General features: G+C 35.7%; 1 protein-coding gene across 1 annotated transcript in view; it reads left to right on the top strand.

The window, feature by feature from the left end:
* The window catches only part of LOC117784046 (calcitonin gene-related peptide type 1 receptor), a 35,391-nt gene extending 13,469 nt beyond the window's left edge, over positions 1-21,922 (top strand). The window contains 10 exon segments of the mRNA XM_034621644.1: positions 7,862-8,003; positions 8,084-8,194; positions 13,319-13,425; positions 13,490-13,581; positions 15,564-15,690; positions 15,746-15,972; positions 16,192-16,368; positions 16,755-16,878; positions 20,775-20,903; positions 21,250-21,922. Of these exon segments, the coding sequence (XP_034477535.1) occupies positions 7,871-8,003; positions 8,084-8,194; positions 13,319-13,425; positions 13,490-13,581; positions 15,564-15,690; positions 15,746-15,972; positions 16,192-16,368; positions 16,755-16,878; positions 20,775-20,903; positions 21,250-21,843 (1,821 nt within the window). The 5' untranslated portion in view covers positions 7,862-7,870 and the 3' untranslated portion in view covers positions 21,844-21,922.
* The last annotated feature ends 628 nt before the right edge of the window (positions 21,923-22,550 follow it).

The following is a 22,550-nucleotide window of genomic DNA, read 5'->3' as shown; positions in this document are numbered from 1 at the left end:
TGTTATTATGCTGTTGTTGTCAAGCGCACTTACTAATTAAATGTCCGCACACAGCATCGAGAAAAGTTGCCCCTAAAAAGCAACTTCTCAAGCAGCACTGCTAGCAAATACCCTGTGTCTACTACACAAACTTTAAAGATGAGGAATTTGCTTAAAAACTGGCTTTGAACACAAAGAAATTTATCTGGATGAATAGGAAAATTCGCAATATATATGTTATTTAATTTGGTATCCTGTAAAGGCAGCATTTTTATTTAAAATATAAAAATAAATTAGTTAATAATAAAAATGAATAAAAAAAATTTGAAATTTTTTTTATTTAATTTAGTATCCTGTAAAGAATTATATAATATAATATTAAATTATTTTTTGGTTCTCATATTAGATTACTATTATAAATTACAATGAACACTAAAGAAAATACTATTTTTGATACTGATTTCCCATTGATAAATACCCTATAAAATAAGTAAATATATCTATATATTTATATACTCTTTAAAAATTTTTCCTTTACATTAAGATACTTTTTGTATCCCACTGCGCTGTTTACAGGGTATAAAAAACACAAAAATACGACCGCACACAACTGAATTAATTAAGCCAATGAGCGGGAGCTTCATTAGCGAGTTGCAGCTGTAACTTACGGCTTGGTAAATATACTTACAACAAAGTTAGCTGACATTTTCTTGATAATCCAACTAAGTGAAAGTCATCTCTTTGCCTCCCTCTCTCTTCTTTCCTCTTCACTTTCGCTGTGAAAGTGCATTGCAGTTAGTTTTAAGAATATAGCGTTGCATGTCCAAGTAGCTGAAAGATACTTTTGTATCTCATGTATATACATACTGTTGTGCACGCTCTATAAATAAATTTAATTAATTTTTAAGCCGATCTGATCAATCATTGAACACCTGGCAACTTACCTCAGATTCTTATAGATTTTGATTCGATTTCACAGGCTTCTTTTATAATTGCACTTTTTCTTCTACGGCTTTCGATGCCGCTCCACTTTCAACGTGCAACTTTTGCTTTTAATTAAAAGTTTCTGCAACACAAAAGAAATTACATAAGAAATTTCTGTCAAGCCGTAGCAAAAGTTGAAATGTTCACTTTGCTGGTCATTTGATAGTTTAATTGATTAACTAAAACAAGTAACAGGAGATATTTGTATAAGGAAATTCTTTTTTTTTTTAAATTTATACTTTTACAACAACTGTAATTCTCTCTTTAAAATAAATTGTTGTCATAGTTGATTACTGCATTTATTTTGCTCAACCATGCGAAATACCAGCGTACCAGCCATAGAATATATTATATTATCTCAATTGTCTGGTAAATGGGTTTTCAAAGTAAATTAAATCGCCATAAATCATAAATAAATTGAAATTTTACAAAAGCCAATAAAAAAGTTGAAGCAACAAGTAAACAATGTAAACGCTGGTCAAGTCAAGCAACTTTTTGACTTTTCTTCAACTTTCGCCATGTAAACAAGTTGAATAAGAATATTTATTAGGCTCTCGTTTGCCAAAAGGTCGTCACCAGAGAGAGCGAAATCATTGAGAATTATGGAACAACAGCTGCTGCTCTTCGGAATGTAGATGTGTCTGGGGCTATTGTTCGGCTATTGAGGTCATAACACTTCATTATGCAGATACACAAATAGAGGGAAGACGACACAACTACCCAGACAATAACAACAACATGTCAGCGAGCACATTTCCATATGAATTGAGCAACAATTGTCGCAGAAAAAAAGGCAAAGAAAATTGCAAATGATACGAAATGAAATATGAAAATCAAACTGCCTTTCATTGACATTAACCGAAGTGGCTTGAGGGTCAGGGTAAAGTGGGAAAGCTGCCAATGCCTATAAGTGTATCTGTAGCTGTATCTGTGTGTGTGTGTGTGTGTACTCCCTCTAATCCCCCGCAACCGAAGCGACAGCAAGTCAATTGTAAAAGCATTTTAAACAAAACTCAACAAAACGTGCGGAAAATTGCTAATGTCTGGGAAAGTGCGTGTGCTGTTGGACCTTTTTAGGTGTAAGAGTGTGTGTGTGTGTGTAGGTGTGTGTGAGTGTAGAACTGTGACTGTTACTTGCTATACAATGTTATTGTTATGAATTGACTACGTTATTTAAACATTGATCGGAAGTGGAAGTACAGGCGCGTGAATCGACTAAATAAACTCAAAAAAAATATATATAATCAATTTATTCAGATATTAGAAATTATTCATATTAATTGCCTGGAATTGTTAACTACAGTATAAAATTATTGTGACTGAAATAGCAATGAAATTTCAAATGAATTGCAAATTAAAGACTACAGAAATTCACTTTAACAATCAAAGCAAATTGGGAATTGTTTTGCTTTCGCTTTAACTTAAGCTTTTGCTGCTGCTTGAAAGCCTGTGGGCGTGTTGTGAGTGCTTTAGTTGAGCTGCTAAGGATTTTGTCAGATCTTAGCGTTATCTAGGCTCCAACACAGACAAAAGTCTGCGAAAAAGTTGTCGAAAATCAAAGTATATAAAGTACAAATAAGCACAGTGCCAAGTTTTAACTTACTTGGCCAAGTGACAAAGTAAAATTTAACTGAGATGAGGTAAGCGGATTGTTAAAGGGAAGAAAGGCAAATGCAGGAAGGCTACAAGTACAGCTAAGGACGTCATATACTTTGAAAAGGATATGCTTTGAGCAGCTGTTGTTCTGTATACGTATGTAGATTAATCTCAAGCTCTAGCTACAGATGTATCCGTATCTGTAGCTGTAAGAGGGTCGACTTTACAACCGCGAGACAATTAAAAAGAACAAACAGCTAAAGCAAAGTAAACAAAACAAAACAAAACAAGAAGAGCTCACATTTCAAAAGGTTACACACACACACACTCTAACAAGTTGTCAGCTTGTGTGTGACACAACATATGTAAATTTTCGCAGTGTTGTTAAATTGTGCAATTGTGGCCCAGGATAACAAACTGTAGGTAAAAGCCGCATTTAACACATGTGTCACGTATTTCATTTTAAAACCGTAACGAAACCCAAGCAAAATGTCGGTTAGTTAAGCGAGAAGCAATGAACCTTGGGTCCGGCCAACCAGGCGTATGCGTAACAATGCCACTGGCTGAGGCAAGTAGCATGAAAAGTATAAAACAAAATAAAAATCACAAAGTAAGACACGTAGTTCATGATGAAATTTCCACACTTTGGCCACAGGCAGTAAATAAGGAAAATGAGACAGTGGACGTGGCAACAAAGGCAGAATGTGGCACAAAGCAAACCACAAGACTGCAGCCTGCAGCAAGTTGCTCCTTGCTGCTTGCTGCCTGCTGTCTGTTACCTGTTACCTTTGAACACTGCACAGAAATTCTCTTTTTACACTGCACTTTAAGTTTACGCCTTTAAATGCGGCTAACTGCCTCCTGGTTTAGTTAAGCGCTCTTGAGCACCTTCTGTGGTTTATAAATTATTCGCAGCGTCGACAGCGGCTTATTTAAAGCAAGGCAAATAAAACAGTGAAAGAAAAGCATGTGCTAAATAAATAAATTGCTTTTGCTTTTCATAATCTACAGCAACATTTTTATCAATATTTTATTCCTCTTTAGCTGTGTCTGCTTCCGTTTTGTAAGCTATTTATTTGCTGTCCGACAGTCATAATCCTTGGGGGCACTCTCGACTCTGGATTCTGGATGCTGGACTCCAGACATAAAGAGCATATGTAATATGGTTGTAATGTTGAGCTGGATGAGAGCTGCATGGTATAAATATGCTGTAAATGTCTTTATATTTATTTGATATATTAGCTCCTTTTGTGCGCACTTTACATTTACGGAATACACACAAATATAAATCAAGGATACGCTTTCATATTGTTGCAACGGCAGCTGTCAGTTAATGTTTGTGCTTCGTTATTTGTTACGAATATTCACATTTTAAAAACGCTTTCGCTTTCGAATATCTTATGATATATAGATTGATAGATATGAGCATGATGGCATTTAAATGTTTTGTGTGTGGCGTTTTTCTCTGTTCACTCTGGCGTATACTTGATATTTTCCGTTTCCTGAGAGCTGACATGATTTATTTATGTTTTATTCAACTGAATTTTCCACACATAAATTTAAAGCTAAATTTAAAGTACTTTATAAGAAGTAGTCTAAATTTAGAATTCATCTTGTGTCTTGATTTAATTCTCGCAACTTGTGTACAATTGATGGGCAAAGTATTGGAAAAGTTGTAACAACTGTAATCCCCCAAGTAGTTTATTTAATCCATTGAAACAACTCATAAGCCGAATGTACGTTATTCGAACCAATAACGATGTCATCAATTGTTCAATTTCTACTGCAAATCCCTTTGAAAGTATGCTCAAATACATTCAGCTGCCATCGATAATAAAAATGAATCGCTGCTGAAAATTCTCACATTCTCGAATATTCAATTGAGCAATATTTCCACTGAGTAAATCCCAATGTCGACAGTACTTTAACAACAAATATTTTGTCACAGTTTTTTTTTTTTGAATAAATGGAAAAGGGTTTAAATCAGAACAAAAGCAAACAGAAAGAAATTGAAATATGCAGTCGAGGAAGTTAGTCTATAAAATACCCTGTGCTCTGACTGGTTCTTCTTTATATTTACTGTCTGTTTCAATAAATTTTGGGTTTAAAACAGGGTATCGTAAAACACAAAATCGTGTGAAATCGGATAAAATTAAAGTGTGCTGTTTTTTAATTCAAGGCCAGTCCAAATCTGTTCGATAATTGTTGAAGAATATATTTAAAATGGATTTAATGTTATTTTTTATTGCACTTAATGGATGCGTTAATAAAGCGCCATTGTTTATTTAAGTTCTCGTTAAATTTTTTTAACACAATATCTCTTAAGAACATTGGAAAATATGCGGTAAATTCATGTTTACAATTTATGATTTATGTGCTCAATAAATTTATAGCAAAAGTGATTTATTTATAGATGAGGAAATATAACAATACTTTAAAGATGTGCCATAAACTATACATGTTGAAAGTTCTGACAGCAAACGAATTGGAAATAACTCAAAAGCATTCACACATGCAGACAAAGAAATCGAACTCACATATGGTAGTATGTGTGGGTTTATCGCGGCATTTCCATTACACATACGTCACGTGGGCGTCAGGCGGAAATGCGAGCTGTCATAAAAGTCGGCAAGAAAAATCGAAGTTTTTGTAATATTGCGCCGAATGTATGAATGCAGGTCAAATGTCAAATGTATTTCACGGATCTGGCTAGTTTTTTTTATATTCTTTGTAATTTCCATGTGGCGCATAAAATATTTTAACAATGTTTTTCACTAAGCTACATGTTTTTAAGAGGGAGGAAGTCGCATCTATTCGATATATTTTGTTCAAGTCGAAACTCTCGTACATATGCGGTTTTATGTTGACTTGCCAGTTTTATTACCCACACTTCCAACAAGCGTAATTTTAGCTTGAGCTTCTTGTGGGTGCGATTTGCTGAGAGCTCCATGTTTCCAGTTCTCAGTTACCTATGCCTTGCCTAGGCGCTTTTTATTGCTAATTTCTGTTATTGCCCAACGTTGCGTGCGGCCTGTGCACACTCGTAAAAATATTTTTTATTATCGCAGGACGCTCACTGCCCTCAAAATGATCCTGCTGCCCTTCAGCGCTCTGCCAAATTATTCGACCAGCCCTCGAAAGTATACTACGCTATGTGCAATGACATTTAACGTATGCTCGGCTTATCGATAGCTCAACTTTTATATTAATATTCATTGGCAGCTCGAGGTTCGGTCCTTTAAGTGAACACCTCTTTACCTGGCCATCATTCACAAGTTGTCGCCCTGGCTTGTGGTTCAGCGTACTTGAAGGATTTATGTGCAACCTTGTCGCGTCGCCATCATAAAATTTAAGTGGTACCGTGCTCAAAATTAAACAGTCTGCCTTCTCGCTCCTGCTTAAAATGACAGCACATTTACGAGTATGGCTATCGGCAGTTAATAACCAAATTTGTCTGCTCAGCTTTAACGTAATTGAAGCTGAGCCCGTAATTCGCCTTATAAGTAGGAGTATGAGCAACAGCAACAACAACAACATCAGCTATTGATGTTGCCATAAAACGCTTACGATTTTATACACTAAAAGTGCTACATTTTCCCATACCACCCAAAAACTTAAACTGCACCCACTGAATTCCAATCCGCCAACAATTCATTTCTCTCGTTTATGCTTTGTTTTTATGCCCCTCTCCCACTTGCCTTAAGTGCAAGCTGCAATTTGCCTAAATGATAAGATTACAATATGTCAGTGTGTGTGTGTGTATGTGTGTGTGGGTGAGTGTGGTAGATGTACATTTGTGCATTCGTCTCTAGTCCCGTACCTGGCTTATAGTTGGTTAGAGATGCGCAAATACTAAAAATATCGTTTTTATAGAATTCTACAGATAAAAATAGATTGAATACTTAACTATTTATATCCTATTAAATATCGAAATATCGCATTAAATATCGTACATGACTTTTGTAGAAATATATCTATACCCATCCCTAGTTAAGGTTATTTCTCCTACACTTTATCGTGCTGGCACGCATGATTGCCTCTCCATTTAGAGTTGCTCCATTCCCACTACACCTACTTACATTTGTGCCACACCCACTGCCAATTTGTAGTTGCTTCTAAAATCGGTGCTCTTTGCGGTGTTAGCTTAATGGTTTAGCTTCCAGTTGCATGTTAGCAGCTGTTGACTGTTGCAGCCATTGATTTGCTTTGTCTCGGACCGTTTGACTCGTCTCCTGCCTTCCGGCTGAATGCATTCGCATCCTTATCACCCAATTGACAGTAAACTTGTGTGGTGCACCAGACAAACGATAAACTGACTGCTTGTTCTGAAAGTGTGTTGTTGGAATGTCACTTTCGAAAGACAAACTTATTTGCATACTCGTACTCGTACTCGTATTTACCAGCTGAATGAGCATTGACAAGGACACAAGGAATGCCAAATTTCACAATTTTATTAGTATATCACAAATCAGAAATTTTACGGAATTTACATGCAAACAATAAAATGGAATTTTTACAAATAAAATAAATGAAATATTCATAAGCCTAGTGTGCTTCCAGAAACATTAAATAATTCAATCATTTTTTTAGAGCAGCTATTAAATTATTTTAAATGTATTTGTTAGCGTTTAAAATAATCATTTTCATGTTGAACGAATTCTTAAATATAAAGTAGATTATCAGTTATTTTAATCTCAATTTCTACGACATTTTTACAAAAAAAAACTCACACTTCTTTATATATTTTTACATCTGTTTTTTCCCCCTCTCCGGTTAATCACTTATAATAACACTGCAAATGAAATGAATATAATGTGTTATACATTTTGTTTAAGCGTTCGACAGATCGTATAAAACTTTATTGCATACTTTTGGGCGGTCACATTAAATTGCTTAACCTGCCGTTATATAAGAAAAACGCAATAAAATAACATGAAATGTATAAATTGTGAATATATACCAATGCACAACCGACCCACAGACACACACCACACACACACACACACCAACTCATATACAACTGGCAGGAAAACCAATTAAATTGTGGCTCAAACGAACTGTAAAACACAAAAATCTGCACGCATGCAATGAAGCGTGAGTGGGACACACAAACACACACACACACAGCGACCCTCACACACAAACACACACACACGCATTTCTGTGGAATGTGGGGGAGTTGAGAAGAAAGCATTGCCTACTTTTAAGCGCTACCTAAAAGCTATTTCGCTGTTGCAAACGAATTAAAAGCGAGCTAACATATCTAAAAACTAATTGCAATATGCTTCGCCATGTTTTGCAGTGCAACAATATGGCTGAGCAGAGCAGCAACAGCAGCGTTGGCAGCGGTGGCAGCAACAGTGCCGCCGAGAGTGGACCCGACTTTGATGCCCTGCGTGCCGCCTGCAATGCACGTCTCAACGACAGCGGCCAAGAGCTGGCAGGTGAGTAACAATTGTGACTGCAACATGCGCGAATAATTCAATTATTAATCGTTATATTGTATTTGTACGTTTACTTGCAGGCTCCCACTGTGCGGGCACCTTTGATGGCTGGCTTTGTTGGCCCGACACACCCGCTGGCACATCCGCTTACGAGCTGTGCCCGAACTTCATCACCGGCTTTGATCCGACAAGTAAGTGGCGCGATTGTTGTTGTTTATTGAATTGCACAAAGCAGCATCCGCTTTAGGCTTCAGACATTTGACTTTTGGGTCAGCAACCAGGCTCAGATCTGCATTTGACAACAGACAAACCGAATTTGGCATAAGCAAAGCAAATTCAGTACATGTACATAAATAAGTCAACGACGCAGTCAAATGTCAGTCGCAATATTCCAGCGGAAACGGAAATGGTAGATGGCATAAGGTTTATGATATACGCATAAGCGACCCGCTAGTCAGCCTGCCTGCCCGCCAGAGAGCGGCTCTTTCTAATGAAGACCCACGTTGATTCAATTCCAGCGCCGCAGGCTATACAACCACACACACACACACACAGCCACTTACACTCAGGCATACATAAACAAACCACAAACCAGGTGGCTTACCTAATTGGCAGCATCCCCTCGTGTACCATGTTACCACATCCACATGCTTTCCCTGTTTGTTACAAGTATTTAGGGCTGTCGGATTATATTTTTGTTGCCTGGCAAATCAATTGAAAGCATGTTTTTCTTAAAATTTCATTTTAAGTACACATGCAGCTAATGCTACTTTTCAGCACATTTGCCTATAGATTTTGTAGACCCTGTACCTTAAAAAGCAGAATGGTTTTATTTAGCTATAAGTCAGGCAGTAAAAGGCATGACAGCTTTCTTTGAATTTTGTCATGATAATATTAGTACAATTTTTACTGTACCAAACTTGAACAGGGTCTCTCGTAGTCGAGTTAGCTTGTCTGTAGCTATTTTTTCTTTCCTTCTAGCTGTTTTTTTTTCCCCCCTGGGCTAATACAAACATATGTAAATATTTTTCTGCCTGAGAACTCAACAATCTGACATTCGATTACCGAAGTCTGCAATGTCTACAGCAAAATTATTAAAGAGAAATACAAACACACACAACATGGTCAAAGTATAATAAAATTCCCTAGAATTGACTTTTATTTCAAAAAACTAAGTTCAAAGTTATTAGGAATTGTCGCAAAGTTGTATTGTGTTTTATTACTTTGAAGTAACCAAGAGTAAACATGCTCAAAAGGTCATAAAGAAACCATTTATCGATTGTTTTGCAGACATAAACAAGAAAATACATTTAAATTAGTTCCTTAATAGCTTAAAAGCTCTCATTAAGTTGCTAATTAAGCTAGCTGTGCTTCCAGCTAAAAGCAATAACTAACTTATTCAGCTAAGTAGAGAGATTGCTAATTAATTATTTATAAACAACGAATCACGTTTGTTACTATAAATCCAACTAAATACGCAACTTAATTATGTTTTAAACAAGTTTGCCAATTTGGCAATATCAAAAACATTAACCGCACCCTTTTAGCGTCACGACCACAATGGCACCACTTGCTTCCCTCTTGCCCCACATGATAAAATTAGTGTTCGAAAATAAATAGAATATTAAATCCATTTACATGGAGGATACCTCCTCGTAAATTAACCAAATGAATATTTTGTTGTTAGCTAGCGGCTTTTCTCTGTTTACTTTGGCAGACAACAACAACAACAAACATTGCAACAACAACAAACACTAGAACAACGATCATTCATCATAGAAATTGCTGCAAAAATCCACATATAATTATAAATTATGCAAATTATATGCATTTGTTTTTGTATGTCCAACAAATACAGAAAGCAAACAATTCAAACGAAGCAAAAAACAGAGGGCAAATAAACAAAAATACCCTGTGGAATGATAAAACAAGCGGGATACATGACCATGGCTTAAACCATAATCAAAGCCTTAACCTTTAACCGGTATTAACATTACAACAAATCAATTTTGAAACATTTTAAAATGTTAAGATTCGGTTAATAAAAAATATGACATCGAAATAAATAGCTAGACCTAGAGCAACAAAATATAAAATTATGTAGACTATACAAATTTAAATGCAGAATCAATTTAGAGGCCAAATCATGATCACAATGGTTTTCCGCTTGAAAATCGGTAAATTTTTGATGAAGTTATGAGAGATCAAAGTTTTTGAAAAAATGTCAAGGGGTAGGTATGGAAAATTGGACGATAGATGGCTTAGAATTGAAAAAACATAAAATTTTTTAGATGATAAAAATTTAAATGCAGAGTCAGTTAAGAGGTCAAATAAAGATCAAAATGACATTCAGCTTGAAAATCGGTTAATTTTTTATGAAGTTATGAGAGATCAAAGTTTTTGAAAAAATGTCAAGGGGTAGGTATGGAAAATTGGATGATAGATGGCTTTGAATCGAAAAAATATCAAATTTTTTAGATGATAAAAATTTAAATGCAGAATCAATTAAGAGGCCAAATCATGATCACAATGACATTCCGCTTGAAAATCGGTTAATTTTTGATGAAGTTATGAGAGATCAAAGTTTTTGAAAAAATGTCAAGGGGTAGGTATGGACAATTGGATGATAGATGGCTTTGAATCGAAAAAATATCAAATTTTTTAGATGATAAAAATTTAAATGCAGAATCAATTTAGAGGCCAATTCATGATCAAAAAGACATTCCGCTTGAAAATCGGTTAATTTTTGATGAAGTTGTGTGAGATCAAAGTTTTTGAAAAATGTCAAGGGGTAGGTATGGAAAATTGGATGATAGATGGCTTTGAATCGAAAAAATATCAAATTTTTTAGGTGATAAAAATTTAAATGCAGAATCAATTTAGAGGCCAAATCATGATCACAATGACATTCCGCTTGAAAATCGGTTAATTTTTGATGAAGTTATGAGAGATCAAAGTTTTTGAAAAAATGTCAAGGGGTAGGTATGGAAAATTGGATGATAGATGGCTTTGAATCGAAAAAATATCAAATTTTTTAGATGATAAAAATTTAAATGCAGAATCAATTGAGAGGCCAAATCATGATCACAATGACATTCCGCTTGAAAATCGGTTAATTTTTAATGAAGTTATGAGAGATCAAAGTTTTTGAAAAAATGTCAAGGGGTAGGTATGGAAAATTGGATGATAGAAGGCTTAGAATCGAAAAAATATCAAATTTTTTAGATGATAAAAATTTAAATGCAGAATCAATTTAGATGTCAAATCAAGATCAAAATGACATTCCGCTTGAAAATCGGTTAATTTTTGATGAAGTTATGAGAGATCAAAGTTTTTGAAAAAATGTCAAGGGGTAAGTATGGAAAATTTGACGATAGATGGCTTAGAGTCGAAAAAATATCAAATTTTCTAGATGTAAAAAATTTAAATGCAGAATCAATAAAAAGGCAAAATCATGATCAAAAAGACTTTCCGCTTAGTTTTGATCAAGTTATGTCAGATTGAACTTGTTCAATTCTTTGAGCTAGCAACTTAAGTGTATTTCGGCTACTGTTCCTAAGTCTTGTCCAAGTCTAGCATACCCGTTTAATCAAATTACATGTGCTAGGGTTATATAGACAACAAAACGCTTGAAATGAAATAATAATAATTAAGTGTAAATTTGTTTGTGGCAATTTTGTAGCGTAAATCATTTGCCCTGTCAATTTGCATTAATCGAGTATGCCACGCCCACACGCCCATGCAACAGCACAGTTCACAGTTACTAGTGTCACGTGAGTGCGAACACACAAAAGTTGAATGACTTTTTTCTGTGTTGTTTGCGCCAAAACTGTGACAAGGCGCCTGGCACTAGTTTTAGGCGCCAGCAGAGAGGGGTGCGATGAAAGGGGCTGCTGTTGTGGTTGGGGGTTGGGGGTTGGGAAAAAGCAAATGTTGCTTTCACTACATTTGGCTTATGACTGTTATGGCTCAACTCGACTGTGGCCGCGTCCTAGTCCGTGTCCGTGTCCGTGTCCGCCCATGGCTGAGGCAGCGCCTCGGGGTCGCCAGCTTGTACAAGATTATGTGCTTTGCACTGCGCCGCCATTAACTTTTATGGCACTTCCGTTTGGCGGATGTGGTTGCCAGCAACAGTAGAGGCAACGAAATGGTTTTTTTTTTTTTTTGGCTTTTTTCAGCTGCTGTTGTCGTGTTGTCTACTTGTCTGCCACCCAGCGCGTATACGTGATTTTTTGACTCTGCGTGCCAAATGGCAATAAAACCAAATAGAGAATGGTGGGAACAAAACATACCTGTAAAATTGCTAACATGGAATCTCAAGTCGTTTCGTTTGTCAATGGCGACGACAAGTGTCTGACAACAGTTCTTTCAACAACTTTGATGACAATAGCACAAAACTCGGTTCATAAGTCAACTTCGAGCAGATCGACAATGTCAAAAGCATGGCAAACTTGCTTTGAGTCCAACTTCAATTTCAACTTGGCCATTCAGGTCGCACTTCAATTATTAAATGCGCCCACCACATAAGCATTTTATATTTCAGCAGCCACAGAAAATCAATTAGCTGAGGTCAAATCGTTTACGTTGCGTATACGCAATCAACATTTTTAGTTTGCTGCTAACGCAATTATCTGCACTCGTGTCAACTAAAAGGCTAATGGAATATGCAAATATGAAATTATCTAAATATTAATTATAATTTTATGATACTGAAAAGAGGGTATTAGGAGGTATATTATATTATTAAATATTTAATCAAAAATCAATTAACCATAATTACTTTTTAAATGAATAATTATTTAATTAAAATTTTATCATGAAGTAATTGGATTAATTAAAAAAAATATTCTTGAAGCGCTTGGATTTTAAAAGCTACATAAATGTAAAAATATTAAGAAAAGCAATAAATTATCCATGAGCAAGAAAATATTAAATTTTGTTTTTTAGAAATTCTAGCGTTTAATATAGCCTGTATATAGGGCTATATCTTAGACTATATAGGAAAGTTGATACATTATATTTAAATTAATTAACCATAATTACTTTTTAAATTAATAATTATTTAATTCATATTTTATCATGAAAAAATTGGATTAATTAAAAAAATAATCTTGAAGCGCTTGGATTTAAAAAACTAAATAAATTAAGAAAATTAAGAAAAACAATAAGCTATCCATGAGCAAGAAAATACAGCATTTTGTTTTTTAGAAATTCTAGCCTTTCTATATACAGGCTATATCTTAGACTATATAGGAGAGTTGATACATTATATTTAAATTAATTCATATTATCACTGTCTCTTGACTATTTTACAGGATATGCGCACAAGGAGTGTGGCGATGATGGCGAATGGTTCAGACATCCGTTGAATAACAAAACCTGGTCGAATTACACCACCTGCGTTAATATGGACGATTTTATAGTAAGTGGCAAGTAACTAATTGTGTTTAATTGCTTGCTTTAATGGTGCCATTTTCAATTGCCAGTGGAGTCACAATGTGACCCTGATCTATGAGGTGGGCTATGGCATCTCCTTGCTGGCCATACTCCTGTCCTTGGCCATACTGGGATACTTTAAGTAAGTTTATCTTAATGCTCTTCCTCTCTGTATCAATTAGTTGCAGTCTTTAGTTGAGTGTATCTTGTATCTCTTGCATCAGCTGATAATCCATCTTGTGAGAATGCTGTTGTTATTGTTATTGTTTTGTGGGCACAAATTGGCAGAAGACGCACATGGAAAACCACTCAGAAATAATGAGCTTCATTTGCCATTTGTTGTTATGACCGCTGTGCACTTGGCGCCAAATTTTATTGTTAAACAAAGATGCCAATGGCCTAATCAACTGCCAACCTGGGCCCACGTTGTGGGTGTGTGTATGTGTGTGTGTTTGTGTGTGTGCTCATTGCACTTTTACTTACTTACGCCCATTTAATCCGGCACACTTGACGTCGGAAATGAGAAAATATTTGCTTTCTTTGCCTCACATTATTCCCTGTGTCCTTCTCTCTCTCTCTCTGTCCTCTCTCTCCCTTCATCTCAATGTTTTACGGCTTATTCACCATTCCAGTGTCACACGTCAACTTAGAATTAGATTGTGTGTCTACTTCAAGCAGGATATCGATTAATTTCCACTTGTCTGCAGCACAATTAGTGCTCTCGGCTTGTTTATTATCAACTCAGACAGAACGACAAGCAGACCGACAGATCGACAGACAGACAGACAATGAAATCGTTTTAAATTGGGTGCAAAAGACAAATAAAACGTGGCACAACCTCATGTCCTGGAATTTCGATTATATTCGCAATGACTTCACATTGAGAGTGATAATTAAATACCAGCTTCAATTGACTATTAAAAACACGTGTAAAAAATCGAACAACATTGTAACAGCGACTGTTAGCAATTTAAAATACATTTTCATAGCGCCTAGTTACAAAATATTGCTATTAATCGAAATAAGAGAGAGAAATAAATTGAAAATGTTTACAAAATAGTTAAAACTATCAAGTGAGACTGAAAGATATACTAAGCTTACTGGACTCTAATTAAACATATTTTATTTTAATTATATTAATATTACTGGACACAATCCTGTGCTGAAATTTGTAGATACTTTTTATTCAGGGTTTGTACAACTTCCCTTTGTCAAATTTTAAATAAAAGTTGATTTCTCAATTCTTACGATTTGTTTTATCATTAATGCTTTAAGGGCCGGTTTTTTAATGTCTACTTAAATTTTATCAAAGAGATATTTTTAAATTTGACATTAATTTCTATAATATTCATTACTAGACAATGAAAAATCGGTACTAAAACATCTTTATGTACAGACTGATTACTTTTTTTGTACAGTTCCCTTATTTATGGTTAAGAGACTTCTTGTCATAAATTGCTTAAAATAAGTACATTTGACATTTTGGCTTGCTTGCAATATAGCCACACAATGGGACTCATTCGTTTTAATCGAGTTACTGTCGGATGAAAACTGATGCGAATCTCTGTACGGTATGTTTTCGATCTACTGAAGAGAACTTCTGTGCATTGCATACAAAGAGCTCAACTCAATTTGCATGACATGCATTAATTCGCAAAGAGTCAACATGTTTCCATTAATATGCAGCTTGCCCCTTGGCCGGCTGCCAAATTGAACAGCATAGAGAATGAAAGAAATGAAAGCAGAATGAATGATAATAAAGGAGAGAGTAGAAGAGAGAAGGCAGCACGTGCGGTCAGTGTTGATATTGAAATGTACTTTGAACATGCCCCACCCCCTCCCGCCAACTGCCAGCTTCCTAAAGCTGCCACATCTGTATGGCAAATACGTGTGGCAAGTTGTTTGTCTAAACGAGAACTCGTATTTGTGTCAGCAAATTACCGAACTTGTCGGTGTTTGCCACAATTATTATTTATTATTTAACGTCAATAAGAGGCGACAAAAAACTATTTAAAATAAATTTAGAAATATAATTTTAAATTAAGAATTCCAATAAATGTTAGCTTATTAAATTTTTAAATACGTAAATCATATACACAATTATTTCATGCATTTTATTTGCAGATCTTTAAAATGTGCCCGCATCACGCTGCACATGCATTTGTTTAGTTCATTTGCGGCCAACAACTCGTTGTGGCTCATTTGGTATCTGGTGGTTATAGCCAACCCGGAAATGGTGCAAAAAAGTCCGGTAAGTAAGCAGAAATAGCGCAACTATTATCATATTTAATCGCTATCGCTAACAGGGCTATTGTGTGGCACTTCACATAATACTGCACTATTTTCTGCTGACCAACTACTCGTGGATGCTGTGCGAGGGTTTCTATCTGCATACGGTGCTGGTGGCCGCTTTCATTTCCGAGAAAAAGCTGGTCAAATGGTTGATTGCCTTCGGATGGGGCTCGCCGGCTATTGTCATTTGCATCTATGGGCTGGCACGCGGTCTCACTGGCAGCAACGAGCAAAATCAACAGTAAGTGTGCCTATCTCTCTCTCTCACACTCTCTCTCTATGTGTGTGTGTGTGTGGCTAGCTAAATTGATTGTGCACACGCACACATGTATGATGATTCACAAACTGAAATCAAATCAATTGCGAACGAGCTCGTTTGCAATTCATTAGATGACATTTATCCAACTCTCTGTCTCTCTCTCATTTGTATTCTTCATTTGCCCATCTCTTTCTCGACCAGCTGCTGGATGTTTGACAACAATTTCAACTACATATTGATGGTGCCCGTCTGCATTTCGATATTCCTCAATTTACTGTTCCTCTGCAACATTGTTCGTGTCGTGCTGCTCAAACTAAATGCTCCTGCCAGCATCCAAGGCAGCTGTGGTCCATCCCGCACCGTCCTTCAGGCATTTCGGTGTGTTCTTCGTTTTCTTACATATTTTTTTTTTGGAGTTAAAAGCAACTTCAATTCAATAATAATAATTTGGATTGTCGCATGGCCAAACAAAGTGGTGGGGGTCAACCGTCACCCTTAAAGGCTGGGCCGCGGGGCGTATGCGTAATAAACTTGTTTGTTTGCTTTCATTCTCGTTACGTTTTTGTTTTTTGTTTTTTTTTCTCTTAAGCTTTTTGTTTTATTCGGCATCGTTTCGCTTCGTTTGAAAGTTTACTTCATTTTACATTTTAAATTACGCATACGCCGCGTTGACTTGCATTTTAATACGCTCGTCGACAACGAATTATACACAAGTATAAGTATTATTACAATGCTCTGTTCTCCATCCCTGTTGCCTTTTACAGGGCTACACTGCTGCTAGTGCCGCTGCTGGGTCTTCAGTATATGTTAACACCATTTCGCCCAGACCGCGGACATCCCTGGGAGAATACATACCAAGTCATCTCCGCGTTTACAGCCTCATTTCAAGTAAGTAATTCCTTTTCATTCCTTTCCTCTTTTTTTTCGCATTTTCTTAGTCATTTTTTATACCCTGCTTAGGTTTAAGAGTGTAAAGCAAAACAGAGTAAAAAGGTTAAAACTTTTTCTTAAAATTATTTAAATATTATTTCTTAGTTTAAAGATCAAACAGTTTTTATAAATTTACATATTTTATATATAGATAGTGTTGAAGTGGAATTATCTAAGAATTTTCATATAACTTGACAGTGTTGAATGTGAATTATCTAAGAATTTTCTTATAAAAAACAGCTTTAAAGAGTATTTTTAAGTCTAGCAAGCTGCAAAGTTAACTCCCCGTTGGTTTTAATATTGTTTTATGACTCTGCACAGGTTGAGCACTTTATGATGTTAGTTATGAAAATTCTCTCAGTTTCTTTGGCCACATTTCCGAGTTAAACTTAAATCCTTAGCTTGGAATTTTCTTTCGATTTGCAGCTGAGGTACGTGCTTAACGGCCGAAATATGCACATATAATTGGCCAAGAATTTGCTGATTATAACATCAGATATTTTCCATAATTTATGCAAATACGAGAAAGCCGTTGTCAGTGTTTGTTTATTACTTTTACTTCCCACATCCACGTTAAATCAATGGTCTAAATTATTAAAATGCCAAGCACATGCTAACAACTCCCCAAAGCCATCAGGCTGCAGCTTATCTAAATGTGATGCCACAGGGAGGAACAGAAGAGGAAAGGAAAGGATAGGAAAGGGGGGTATAATCAATATACAAATGCGCTATGCAAAAATTTACTTTGGTATTTTGTCAGAAATTTTCATCAGCATACATATTAAATTGAGTAAAACACAGAGATTCCGACAAACCAAAGATAAAAATCTGCCAGTTACTCGAGCATGAAATACACTGCCAGTAAAAATAAAATTATATACAAATGTAAAAATATAAAAAACTAAAAGTACAAGCACAAGTAAAAGTAAAAGGGGTTAAGGAGTAAGCCGGGAGCAAAGACGCGTAAATCCATAAAATCAAATCGAGCAACATCTCGTCTTCATCTGTTCCATTCGTTTACTCGTTGTGCAAATAACTATAAAAAGCTGTTGAGCAAATGCTTGGGCAAAAGGCTAAATTCCCATGTCTCTGCGGTTCTTCTACATATAAATCTAAATTGTCAAGTCGTCTTTTGGGTGCTTTTAACATTGCCGTTAGCTGCAGTTGAATTACAGTTACAAGACCTTAAAGAAACTAAAGAATCAGCTTAACTCAAAGATACCTGCTATCTAAATTCAATTTATTGATCTATTTAAGAGCGTAGAATAAGCAAAATTAAGTAATTTATTTATTTAATAGTCAAAAAACAATTATTTTATGATTGTATTTTTTTTATAGATTTAAATTTTAAGTAGAAAAACAAATTATATAGTAGTTTTTCTTAGCCTTTTCAGAATCTGAAATTCAGATGAACAAGAACACAAATTTAGTTATAAATTGTTAAAATATTAGCTATTTTCTGGATTCAGAAGTTTGTAGAACTGTTTCCCTCATTTATTTGACGTAGTAACTTCACACGCATCATACCCTTTTTAACCACTTTATTTAGCTAAAGGGTATTGTAACAAAAAGCGCTGTTTATCTGTGACTTTTTCTTGACTCGATAGCAGCAGCCCAAAAAAAAGGAATAAAAGAGAAAAGTGACAAATGCAAAAGCAAAATACTTTTGCTGAATGTTTTTAAAACCAGTCGCAACTTTTTATGTTGATTGTTGTTGTTGTTATTTCTGTTGCTGCTCCCTAAATTGCAAAGTTCTTACAAGTGGCAGGAGAGGCACTTTCTCTGGTACGGATATAATTTGGATTTATTGTGCCATCTGCATTTCGAGCCATAAAAGATGGGGCACAACTTTTAAGCACCATAAAAAATATATGCTCAAATATATATAATAAGTATAGATGTATATAAAATGAATTCATCTAGCGAATGTGAACAACAACTGAATAGAATGCAGCTCAAGAGCTATATAATTAACTATTTGAGACGTTCAAAAAGATAAGAAATATTAAAATATATTAAACTATTTATTTTTCGCCCTTCTTTGTAATGTCTTTTTCTTTTTGAAATTCGTTGAATGTCAACAGCTATATATGAAAAATGATATCCGTTTAATTAAACATCAAGGCCGGCTTTTAATATCTATGGACATCAGCTCAATTAGAGGCAGAGGCTTTTAGTGAAAAATTTCATTTAATTTACGAGTATTTTTCATTCTTCAGCTGGAATTTCAATAAAGCTTAAAAAATATTTACTGTGCGGCAAAAATACTTTTAGAAACGCCACATGAGAACGTAGAAAGAACAGCTGCTCAAATTCCCAGCAATTGTTGTTTTTTGTTTTCTGTTTAAACTGAGTTCAAAACTTGCACTTGGCACTAAAGTTGATGCCAGATTGCAGTTTGAAGTCAAAAGGGAAGCACACACATTTTATGGCAATTTTCGCTGTCTACTTTTCAAATTAGTTTGGCAAACACTTGGCATTTTTGTCTCTCAGTCAGGCTCCATTAAAATAATTAGCAAATCATTCTATTCAAAAAGTATTACGAACTCAGAGTCATGCAAATCATAAGAAGTTTCTACTAACAGGTATTACAAGAACTTTATTTCTAGACTACTAGTTGAGTAATCACCAACATCAAGATGAATAATAACTAGCTAAACATGGTTCAACTAGATGTAAGTTAAGCTCAACAAACACAGCTGAAATTATTTGAATTTAATTCAGCATATAAAACAGAACGAGAGCAAAGAAAAGCTTTACAAATGCGCAACCACCACAAAAGGCAACCAAATGAATACAAATAAACAACCCCAAGTCGACTATAAACTACCCTGTGACCCAACTCTCTGAAACTCATTATTTCGAAGCATTTATGCTTTTTAAAAAAACATGCATTAAATACAATTTATCTGCAATAATTTTAGACTAAATTTATAAATCTAGAGTGCACGCATATTTTATTATGTAAATAATATAAAGTTTTTCATCTTTGAAAATGAAAATGTGTATATATTTTAACTTAAACTTAAAAAGTTGATAAAACTTGTAAGTTTATAAGTAATTGAAATTTTTATGAAAGAGAATTGTTACTTATTTTTAATAAGACTTATTATGAATTATTTCAAAGCTCTACCAAAATGTGTAATAACATTGTAGCTAGTTAGTTTTTAATTCCAATTATTCTCAAAGCCCACGCAAAAGAAAATGTTGTTAGCATATTGTAAAGCTTATTGTTCGAGTCATTTCAAAATGCACAAAACGTTTTCAATATTTATCAAGATAAATGCTAAAAGAACTCAAAGTTTTCTGAGAACTTACTGAGGGAACATCTATAAATATAACTTGTATGGTCTGATTGTGTTGACGTGTGCAGTGGCAATCAAATGAAGCCTTTTGCCAATTTCATTTATATGCAGGCAATGTGTGAATATGAAATCCAGGGAAAAGCTTCAGCACGTACGCAACTATGCATTAAATACGTATACACATAGTTAGAGCCGTGCATACACACAAAAAGACAAATGACAAAAGCAACTCAAGTGGGCAACAACAGGCAAAGCTTCGCACAGAGAAACGAGGAATAGATACAAATACATATATAGATACACAAACAGACACACTTAAAGTTACAGAACACGTTGTGTGGAGAGGCGCTTTTTGTACTCGTAATGCCAGCGAAATGAGGCAGGCAAAATGAATTGGAAACTGTTGAGCCTGCCGAAATAGCAAATAAACAAAATTGCATTAGGTTTTAGGAGCGTTTTTCGCCGGCTGGCAATCTAATAAGGACACTTGTGACTGTATCTCCGTCTGGATAACAATTTCGACTCACTTTTGTTTATTTTCATTTGCAGGGACTGTGTGTGGCGACATTGTTCTGCTTCTTCAACGGTGAGGTGATTGCCCAAGTGAAGCGCAAGTGGAGGACGCTCTGCTTTAGCAATCGGCCACGAACCAACTCCTATACAGCCACTCAGGTCTCGGTAAGATTTGTAATGAGCTTCACATGCTTTCTTCTTTGCCAATGTTATGGGTTACGGCGCGTATGAGTAATGCAAGCTAATGTATGCAATGCAGATAAGGCACACAACTGACACACACACACACACACACACACACGCACACACACACACACACACACACACACACACTAGCACTATTTGGCTAGGAGACTAACATTGTGGCTGTTTTGCTGATATAATCGCATGTTAAGCATACGCCATGTTGTCCAACAACAAATCCAAATTTCAATTGTGTAACAAATGCAGCGCACCGTTTCCAAACCTGCCAACCATCATGATAGCAATCTCTTAGTTCTTTTGATTGTAGTTCGTGCGTTGCGGTCCGCCAATGCCTGGCGAGGAGAAGGTATGACTAAAGGACTTGTCGTCATCGGCCAAGCGACGCGCCTCCGCGCCTCATCGCCAACAGCAACAGCAACAACACCAGCAACATCAGCAACATCAGCAGCAGCAGCAGGAGAATCAACGTGAACGCAGCCAGAGTATGGCATTGGCAGGTTCAACGTCCACAACGTTGCGCTTTATCGATGGTTGGCGCAATAAAATGCATTTTCTGCGCCGCCAGACCATCGATAATTCGCACCAAACACAGCCGCTTATGGAGGAAACAGCTGGACACACAATGCAACTGCAACTGACAGCTAATATGCAGTCAGAGACGCATGTGGAGGCAGAGTCGATGGTGCAGCCGACGCTGATGACGACAATAGCGGAAGATGCCGCCGAAGCAGCAACAGTTGCAGCTACAACTACAACAGCAACAACGAGCGTTGCAACTGACCAGCTACTAAATGGCAGCAGCATGAGATTGGGCATGGAAATGGGCATGGGTGTTGTCATTGTCAGCATGGATGCAGTTGCGGATGCGAATCAACAGCACATTGCCGATGAGGCGCTTTAATGCCATACCATACTCCAGTACTCAATAGATGGTCACAATGCTTCAAACATAATCTCATAGTCTAAGCAACGAAACAAAGGCATAAATACAAAAAATAACAGTTTTAAGTATGTGTAGTAACCCACCCAATAGATAAATGTAATAGCAAATCAAAGAAACCAAATGAGAGAGCACCCCACCAACAATTCCCCAGGCAAAAAAGAAGATTTACAACAAAACTAGCAAATATCATAGCAAAGTTGCAACAACTTTTATCTAAGCATACTTTCTGCAAAGCGTCAACAAGTTGATAAAAACAAACAAATATTTACCTCACGCTTTGTTGTTGTTGCTCTAAGAACACGAATTTGGCATTTTAAACGACGCCCGAAAGTATGCTACGAAAAGTTGTTAAGAAAATGGCAACTTGAAAACTAATTTAATGCATTAATTAATTATAATATTAAACGTGTATGTATATGATTGTAAGAATTTATGTGGATATGAAATATCATTGTTGTCCTAAGTGTTAGATGTCTCTACAAAAAAAAAATTGGCTAATTTAATGTGGTAAGCTCAGCTTTCTGACATTTTCCTACTTAAACCAAACCGAACGCTTTATCGTTTTATCGCCATTTTAGGAATGAATATGCTTCAAATCTGTGTATATCAAATATATATAAATGTGAATTATAATCATTATTAAAATAATTAAATAATTACTGTGT

This window comes from Drosophila innubila (assembly GCF_004354385.1).
Source record: "Drosophila innubila isolate TH190305 chromosome 2R unlocalized genomic scaffold, UK_Dinn_1.0 1_C_2R, whole genome shotgun sequence".
Lineage (NCBI taxonomy): Eukaryota > Metazoa > Arthropoda > Insecta > Diptera > Drosophilidae > Drosophila > Drosophila innubila.
The sequence above is the reverse complement of the archived record's forward strand: the minus strand, read 5'-3'. Positions and strand labels throughout refer to the sequence as shown.